Genomic DNA, 9,885 nt, shown 5'->3' on the forward strand with positions numbered 1-9,885 from the left:
CTCAAGCTGCCACCAGCCCTTAACCTTGGCACCACTGCAAAGAAAGGGGGGGAAAACAGTATAGAATCACCTCAAGGGAGAGCCCCAGTACTAGGAAGTGCCAGGAAGAGATGGTGGTGGTGGCGGGAGCCCCTTCCCTACTGGTTCCCAACAGCAACGTACCAGGTCTTCCCTCCTCACATTCAAACCCCTGGGGACTGACCTTCCCCTGCATTTCTATTAGAGTTCCCAGAAAACTGCCCACTCAGCTGGTTGGCTTGGGAGTTAATGACTTTCTTTTAAAATTTAACACAGTTCCCCAACACAACCTCCAGTTTGCCAGCACTAGGAGCTGCCTTTGGCTGGATATTCAAAACCAGCCACGTGCTCAGACAGTTATTCCAGGCAAAAGGGCAACGTACCCACAGAGAGCACCCACAAGGTTGAAGCTAGCCTTGAAACTAAGGAAACTAAATCAGACTGGGAAAAATGACCTGGCTTCCCAGATGATACAGGATGGGAACAGAAAGGGGTTAGGGCTGCTTCTGGGCAGTCCTGAGGGCAGATTTCTGGGATTAGCAAAGTCTGCTGTACAGGGCAGAGTCACAAACCTCAGCCCTTTCCCAGGGGTGGGGTTGTTGCAGCCCCTCTGCCCCAGGGCCTACAGCAAGCACAGGGCACAGCTGGGGTGCTCTTGTCCCCCCAACCCCAGCAGGCACAGCTGAACCATTGGCAGGGCCTGATCTCTTCACTCCTGGTACCAGTGACAGGACTGGGGGAAATGGCAGGAAGCTGAACCAGGGGAGGTTTAGGTTGGGTATCAGGAGAAGGTTTTTCACCCAGAGGGTGGCTGAGCACTGGAACCAGCTCCCCAGGGCAGTGGTCACAGCACCAAGCCTGCCTGGGTTCAAGATGCATTTGGATGATGCTCTCAGGCACATGGGGTGATTGTTGGGGTGCCCTGCACAGGGACAGGAGTTGGACTCAATTATCCTGATTGGTTCCTTCCAACTCAGCATGTTCTATGATTCCCTGAAAAATCCCAATGAGGAACCCAACAGGGATGCAAGATCCATCCCTAAATCCCTTTCCAATTAGGAACCCAAGAAAAGTTTCCCTGTTGCAAAGGTCTCTTTGGAAACAGCACATCTGCTTTGCTCATCCCAGAGCCTGCACGTCCTGATGGAGCCCAGATCTGCCTGGGACTCCACACTCCTGCAGAATGGCACCTGGCAGGGGGAAAAATGCTGCTCCAGGGATTCAACTGGCACTGACCCAGTGTGAGCAAACACCTCATGAGCTGCTCCTGCCCCAGGCATCCATCCATCCCCTTCTGCAGGGTCTCCCACAGCCAGCACAGCATCTGGTGCTTTGCTGAGGTATCAGAATCTCTGCCATGTCCAGAGTTTTAGAACTTTGCCTTAATACCTTTACAGGACTTGACATGTTTGGCTTTTCACAGCTACCTCTTTGGGTAACAAACTTCCTCGGCTGATCCCTTCTCTAAATCTGTCTGCCCCTTCCCCAAGAAATGCCCAGCTTGAATGCACAAAGGCACTGATCTGCTGCTGCCCTGGTGAGGCACAAGAGCTCAGGGTGCCCGAGTGCTCTCAGGATGCTCAAAGCACACGTACTTCTAGGGCAGGCAAAAAAGGATCTGTCACGAATCCCACGTGAGCAGGAGCTGTTACAAACCTCCCCAGCTGCTCACAAGGAATGCAGAGCACAGAACAGCCTGCGTGCACAGCTACTTGTTCCTGTGCCCATCTTTTAGCAGGACCAGTCTTGCTGAACTATGAAAACAGTTCATCTTGTCCCTCACCCTTTTCTATTATTCAGGCTGAAACTGTTCAGAGCAAGGCAGCTGCGACTGGACTGTGGGTTGTGCTGGAGCTGCTCCATGGATCAGCTCCTCTCTAGGAGACAAGACAGAGAAACAGGTGGGACAGTGAAAAGCTCTTCTTATGTTTTCAGTTCTCACAAGATTTTTCAGCTGTCTTGGTCATTCTGTGGTTGCACAAACTGCCTGGCTGCTTCCCTCACCCACCCCACTGGCTGCAGGAGACATCCCAGGTGAATCCCAAAGGGATCCCCCTGCAGCACAGCGATGCCTCAGCATCACTCCAGAGATGCCCTGTACTAAACCTCTCCTGCCAGGTCTGGCAGATCCCCCACTGCCACCCTTCCCAGCCTGGCAGCAGCACCCACAGAGGACACGGGCACTCAGAACAGCCCCTGGGCTCTCCTCAGGTGCTCAGCAGTGTCTGAACCCACTCTCAGAAGGCTGAGAGCAGATCCTGACCCTGCAGCACCAGCAGGTCACAAGCAACTATGGTTTTTTTCCTTTTCCCCTGGTGCCATTTGAGCAGCAGGGACTGGGCTCACCCTCCTCAGAAGCAAACACCTCACACCCTGTTGACAACACCTTGTCCTTGGCTTTCCAACTCTTCCCAGGCAAGGCCTTTAACACACATACCTGTCCTGCAGGCTTTGAACCAAGTAAAAGTCCAGCTCCACTCATGATGTCCTTCTTCCCCAGGAGCTCCAAACACAGAGTCACAGAATTATTGTGGCTGGAAAAGACCTCTGGGATCATCCAGTCCAGCCCGTGACCTGACACCCCCACATCTCCAGCCCAGGGCACCAAATGCCACCTCCAGCCTTTCCTTCAGCACCTCCAGGGATGGTGCCTCCACCACTTCCCTGAGCAGTCCATCCCAGTGTCTGATCACCTTCTCCATGAGGAAGTGCTTCCTGATATCCAACCTAAACCTCCCCTGGAGCAGCTTCTGATCCTGTCACTGGTTGCCTGGGAGAAGAGCCCAGACCCCACCTGAGCACAACCTCCCCACCACATCTACAGGTCTCTTAAACACCTCCAGGGATAGTGATTGAACCACCTTCCTGGGCAGCCTGGGCCAGTGTTTAATTACCCTTTCAGAGAATAAATTTATTCTAATATCCAACCTAAACCTCCCCAGGGCAACTTGAGGCCATTTCCTCTTGCTCTATCACTTGTTCCTTGGGAGCAGAGCCCGACCCCCCTGGCTCCAACCTCCTCTCAGCAGCTGCAGAGCCAGCAGGTCTCCCCTCCCCTCCTTGTCTCCAGGCTGGACACCCCCAGCTCCCTCAGCTGCTCCTGCTCACACTTGTGCTCCAGCCCCTTCCCCAGCCCCACTGCCCTTCCCTGGCCACGCTCCAGCCCCTCCATGTCCTTCTCATCCTGAGGGTCCCAGAACTGAACACAGTCCTTGAGCTGTGGCCTCACCAGTGCCCAGCACAAGGGAACAACTGGGATTACCCAGAGCAGCTGCTTCCAGACCCCCTGGGGCTGCCTGATCCCTGGGCTTGGGATGCCCAGTCCCTGCTCTCAGCTCCTGCTGCCTCTCCCAGAGCTGGGACCCAGCAGTGCAGGATCAGCTCTTAACCCCAGCACGTTACTTACTCTGACACCCCAGACTGTTGGTACTTTTGCTGTTTGAGACCAACTTAACAACCAGATTCCCACTGCCTGAACAGTCATGCTCCTTAGAAGCCAACTACAGACAGGGCACCAGGAGGCACCTCAAGAGGGATGCTCTGAGCCTGCAGTGCTGCTGTGGATCACTGGATTCTGACAAATGCTAAGTATTAAGCCATTGCTGATTCATTTTAATACAATTAAAAAAAATAATAATAATCAAGTTGGCCCTTTAAAAAATGTAATGACACTTCTCATAAAAAATGGGTCTCAAGATACCAACAGAGCTCTGGGGAATTATTATTTTTGCCTTCCTGTGGTCTCATGGATCAAAGTAATTAAGTTATAACAGCTTAAAAAGTTATTGCCTGTCACCTGAGCTGAACTGTGCAGGGTCTGAAGCCACTTTGAGCAGCTGAGCTGCTCTACCAGCTGGCACCACACACCTGGGCACTGCTTCCCAGGCCTTCACCCAAGGTCTGGCCACATTCAACCTCTTAGGGAGCCAGTTTAGTTCATTAATTTAGCAGAAAATCAACTCTTTCTGGCACTGGCACAGCAAAGCAAAGCAGGGCAGGCGAAGGGAGAAGATGGAGGAAATGGCACCAGGGAAAGACACTGTCTTTTTTCTTGGCAGAGATCTCCTTCATCAGCTGGCCCAGCCCCCTTCTAGTCTGCACAAAGCAAAACACACCAAGGTTCCCCTGCACTTCTGTGGTCAGATCAAGCTAATTTCAAGGAAGGCTGCAGCTCAAAGGGCAGCTGCCTCCTTCTCCTCCCCAGAACTGTGTGATCCCCACTCCCCTCCTGTGCACAAGCAGCCACACAGAATCTCTCAAGTTGGAAGGGATTGTTAAGGGTCATTGGGTCCAACTCCCTGCTCCTCACAAGACAGCCTACCATTAAATCATATCACTAAAAGCACTGCCCAGATGCACCCTGAACTCTGACAGGTTTGGTGCCACAACCACTTCCCCAGGGACCTGTTCCAGGGACCAGTCACCCCCTTGGTGAGGAACCTCTTCCCAGTAGAACTTAAGAAGATGTAAGGAAAACCCCAGCAGACACCCTGGGTCAGACAAAGGTCTGTGCAGCTCAGGATCCTGCTCCTGACAGTGGCCAGGAAGTGATGCCTCAGGGAGAGCACCAGAATAGAGCAGGCACATGAGACATTTCCCCAAAGCAGTTGCCCAGCCCCTAACTATTTTAAATTCAAGGACTTTCCACCACAATAAGGTCAACTTGACTTTACTGTATATTTTACAGCTATAGAAGGAGCTGGATCCCATTTGGGTGGTGACACATCCTTAGTTCAGCCTTAATGTGGCCACTTTAAGCCATCTGTGTGGATTAATGTACATTCTAAATTAATTAGCAGAGCCTGATGATACTGCATATATTGCTGCACAATTATTCCATTCACTGTAATTAGAAAGGCACTCCCCTCTCTCCAAGCTGAAGGTCTCATTTTTACAATGTTATTAGAGAGCATGAGGTTCATCTGTCCAGGTGAGATCATGTCTGACCCTGCTGCAGAGTTCAGGCCTGGAAAAATGGCTTTTCTGAACCACAATACAAATAGAAGCAAGATTTATAGTGAAACAAATGCAAATGAACAGCATGAAAGTCAAAGCAGAGGTTACCCTAAAGGTTTCCTTTTCAAAAGCACTTTCCAAAGTGAATTAGCAAAGTTAACTTTAATTTAATAGTCGGTCAACACAGCTGAAAATAGCTCCTTAAATGGTACAAATCATCTGTCCAAGTTCCTTTCTTAGGTCAGGTAGGAAAGTCCACCCCATCAGTAGAATTTTAGGCTGGCAATTTTTTGATAGTCAAAGCTGATGAATTAGTTTAGGGTAAAAAAAGGATCCCAGGGAGATATTTTGAGGATGAAACTGCTGTATTTGGAGGCCTCAGTCAGAGATGATCTGACCTGAGAAGACCTGAGGTAGGAAGAGTGTGAGTGGTACCTACATGGTAGCAAACCCCACTGGGAACTGGGTTTCTTGCCACAGGGCCTGTTTTGTCTTAAGGGAGAGGAAAGAAGTAATTATTCCAGACAGCAGAGCTAAGTTTGAGGACAGATACACTTGAAAATGTAGAAAATATAATGAAAAAGCAAAAGCTTATTTCCATTTTAACAGGATACCAGTGAGTGTTTAAAAATAATTCTTCTTTTATAACAAGCAAACAACACAAAACAAAAAGAACCAGAAGGAAAGCAGGGCTGCCATGGCCAGGCTCCCAGACAAATTCAAACTGGCAAATGCCAGACCTGTCACAACACCCCCCAGCTCAGGAGCCACCCCAACTCGAGCTGTGTCCTTGCCTTCAGCTTTCTGAACATTCAGTCTCTTCCTGGGGTGCTGCAAACCCTGGTGGCTCATGGGGCACAGGCCTGGAGCACTTGGCTGTTCCCTCTGACTCAGCTCCAGCCACAACCTGCTCCCAGGGACAGCTCAGGGTGGATCCAGGGAGCACTAATGAGGGGCAGAGGTGTGAAGTGTCTCAGGGTTAGGAGCACAGTCCAATTTGCAGCCTGGAGGCCTCGCAGAGCCTTATGCCCACATTGCAACCCCAGAGCTTTCCCAGCAGATCCCACAGGATCGTTTTTCTTGCCCAGAATGGAGGTTTTGCAGCTCAGAACATCAGTTTGCATGTGGACCACCCTCTGGCATTCCTCCTCTGTTTGTAGAAGAGTTTTAACCTCTTCAGTAACAGCCTCATTACTGCAGGACTGGCATCACACCCATCACAACACACCTTCAGGAAGGATGGAAACAATGCAAGTGTCCCACGGTGGCTGCAGGAATAACCTCCACTTGTAATTATTATGTTATTGGCCATGGTGATCACAGAATGATCATGGTTGGAACAGACCTCTGAGATCACCAAGTCCAACCATCAGTGATTCTGCAGTATCATTGTCACAGAAGTTATAAAAGATCCAAACCCATCTGTGCTCACTGTGTGCTCTGCACAGCACAAACCCTGCTTGGCCAGCTCCATGTCCACCTCAGCTGGATCAGAAATGTAAGAGTTTTGCAAAATCTTGAGAAAAACAACCATCAGAGTGTCCACCCTTACTGCCAGGCCCTGGTGCAGCCCTGATGTCAGTACCTTCTTCTGAGCTTTCTTGGATCAGAGATCGTAGAAGAGAAGGTGCTGCAGAGGTGGAAGCAGCCTGGTGACACCAGGAACAGCCCCCTGAAGGGTGGCTGGGGGAGGTGGTTACTACATTCAGTGCTGGAAAGTCATCTAAGGAAAGTAAAGCAGATGCAAGACAAAGTGCAGGGTGCAGGGCCACGCTGGCTCCACTTCCCAACAGCCAGAACTGAGAGTTCAGCAAACAAGAATTCACCCCAGAGCAGCTGCAGGTTTTCCCATATGCAGACCACATTCCCAGGGCCCAACTCCCAGTGTTTGTTGGGCTGTGTGTGGGACCTGCAGAGCCTCAGCCCTTCCTTCTGAGGCCCTGAGGGCCACACGAAGGGCACCACGATGACCACTTTGCTGGGCACAGCTGAGGGGCTCTCAGCAGCTACAGAAGAGAAGGGCACGTGGCCAGACTCCTGTGGGCCTTGAAGTTCTACAAAAGCAAGTATAACCATTCTGTCTTCTTAATTATCTGCCCAGAGGGATGCAGTTCTTGTTGACAGCCAACAGAAAACACCTTAAGGACAGAACTGGAAGGTTTGTCTAGTACTGCTTAATCACTTGGTTAAACAGGAGCTCACACCTCCAGGCCAGAAAGAAGTCATCAGTGGGTATAGAAAGCAAGCTCCAGGCAGCTGATGCACAAACCTCACTCATAAGGCCTTAACTACAGCAGGTGGCTGAGGTCCACAGGTGGAATAAAACCATTAGTGGGTGGGGGGTTATGCAAACAGGAGGAAAAAATCATGTTGGCAATTGAGCACCTAAATTTAACAAGCCACTGAAACCACCTGCCAAGGAAAATACCACATTCTGTCCTGATGTCAGTCTTCCCAGCTGGATTAATTGACAGAAGAGAGGCTTTATTAGAACAAACTACTGAGATAAATTCTGGTGAAGTTGCCCATTATACAGCTCAGACTAGACAACCTAATGATTTAAAAATCTAAATACCTTCATCTAGCTGAATAGTCTGCAAAACAGAGTTGTGCCAATTAACTCAGCAGAACAGAAGATAGATAGAGTGTGAAATAAAGTCAACAGAACAAAGTTGTGGAAGAACCAGGTTGTCTTCAGGTACATCTGAGGTCACAGGTCTGACAACCTGACCTTAGATCCTGCAGCTCCAGAGCTTTTATACTAAACCACCTTTCTAGTCTCATTTGTGACTTGCAGTGGTCAAACTTGCTGCTGCACCTCCCCTTTCACACTGGTGCAAGTACCTGCTGTTGGCAGCACAGGCATGAACAGAGTGAGACAGGAGCAGGGCTTGGCTGAGCCAGCCTGAGCAGCAACACAAGATGCATGAGACAATGTTGTCCTCCTGTACCTGATGAAAACAAAAATTAATACTTTTATTGTAAAAATACTAATAATACTAATTTTATAATTATAATTTATAATAATAAATATAATAAAATTATATTAATATATAATTATAACATTATAGTGATTTATAATAATATACTTTTATAATAATAATATACTTTTATTGTAATAATACTAGTGACCAAAGCATCCAAGAAAGAAGAGAGTCTGTCCTGTCAGGAAGATACACAGGACTCAACAGTAAACACCTGTTCTGCTGGTGAGCAGGATTTGGGCCAGCATCACTTTGGTTCCTGCCTCCTACCCCCTTCTTCAGACAGTGACTGACCCTGCCTCACTGGGCTCTCAAATCCCATTCGAAACAACCTCACCCTCTGGCAAAACAGGAAACAAAACCAGCTGCAGCAGCTTCTGAGAGGTCCCCGAGCCACCCTGAGCCACAGCTGCCCCAGGAGATCATCAGCACCATCCCTGGGGGCTCCTGGTGGTCCTGATCAGCTCCTAATGGATCAGCTCCTGATGGATCAGCTGCCCATGGATCAGCTCCTGATGGCTCAGCTGCCCATGGATCAGCTCCTGATGGATCAGCTCCTGATGGCTCAGCTGCCCATGGATCAGCTCCTGATGGATCAGCTCCTGATGGATCAGCTGCCCATGGATCAGCTCCTGATGGATCAGCTGCCATCAGTCATGGCCCTCATCAAGAAGTGCTGCAGCACCTCACCTCTGAGAGCCACAAAGAGACCACGGAGTTAAGAATAGAACACATTAGCAGGAGCTAAAAATGAGCCTCGAGAGACATGATTTGTACAGGCAGGGACAGTTTTATTAATCCAGTCATTGCAGCTGGAGGCACCATCACACCCTGCACCCCAGCCTTTCTGCAAACCCCAAACGTGTCTGTGTCTGGTACCAACAACAACCTTTACCCTTCAACTGGTCTCACCAACGTCTGTGCTGTCCCTGTGCCAGCAGCACTGCCCTTGCCAGCGGGAAACGCTTCACGTGCAGAACCGCAGGTCTCGGTTCCCAGGATCAGCGCTGAGGAAGCACCAGGGGAACCTGCTGCCTCCTTTCCCTGGGGCCGTGCTGTAATTACCTGCCCGGGTGATTGAACGGCCAGGAGCTCAGCCCGGCTGCGGGGCGGGGGGGGCACAGCACAGCCCCGCACAGCCCCGCACAGCCCAGCACAGCACAGCACAGCACAGCTGTCCTCTAAACATGCAACAAATCCAGAGCATTTGGAAGGGATCAGTTTTACTGCCTGTGCACAGAGGGGCTGTGCAGCACGTGTGTGTCTGGTACCTTCCCTCCTGGGAGAGTTGGTGTTGCTAAGCACGTGCCTTAGGGCTGAGCTGTGCTGCCATGGTGCTTGTGTTCCGGATTTTCAGAGGTCTGGCAGTTCTGCTGTTCCTTGATGAGCAAACAAAACTTGCAATGTCTTCAGATTTTACCGAGGACAAAGCTTTTGGGTAAAAGGGTGGCCAGGTCTCTCTCACAACGCCTAAGTCAGTAGAGATCAACGTGCAAAGCTTTTTGTTTTTTGGCGCCATGAACACGCGCTGGGTGTCACCTCTTTGCTGGGTGGAGGCAAAGCTGCAGCTGCCGGGGTGCTGGATGCCTGCAGCTTCCAGGAGGAGTGGGGTGCCCTGAAGGGTGAGCCCTTGCCCTGCCTTCTGCTGACAAAGAATAAAATGTGTATTGTCTCCAAGAAGAAAAAGGGAGAAACAAAGTAAATAGGGCGATACCGATTACCGGGTGGAAACGCTGGTCTGAGGTTTAATACAACAGTTCCCAAGCCAAGAACCTGCCAGGGAGTGAAGAGATGTATTGTGCCCATGCAAATCCCGGCCACTGGGCTAACACATCCCAAACACTGCACCCTCTGTGAGAGCTGCCAGCACCTGAAGAAGCCACCTGTACTGCCCCAGCATTTGGAAGCTCTTATCTTGCTTTGATCA

At 50.2% G+C, this 9,885-nt stretch overlaps 1 protein-coding gene across 1 annotated transcript in view; it reads left to right on the plus strand.

Annotated features, from left to right (window-relative positions):
* Positions 1–9,475: 9,475 nt before the first annotated feature.
* The window catches only part of POLE3 (polymerase (DNA directed), epsilon 3, accessory subunit), a 3,671-nt gene continuing 3,261 nt past the window's right edge, over positions 9,476–9,885 (plus strand). The window contains exon 1 of the mRNA XM_009994330.1: positions 9,476–9,490. Coding sequence (XP_009992632.1) covers positions 9,476–9,490 — 15 coding nt within the window. The remainder of the gene's footprint in view (positions 9,491–9,885) is intronic.

The sequence above is a fragment of the Chaetura pelagica genome, unplaced genomic scaffold, assembly GCF_000747805.2.
Source record: "Chaetura pelagica isolate M959 unplaced genomic scaffold, ChaPel_1.0 scaffold132, whole genome shotgun sequence".
NCBI lineage: Eukaryota > Metazoa > Chordata > Aves > Apodiformes > Apodidae > Chaetura > Chaetura pelagica.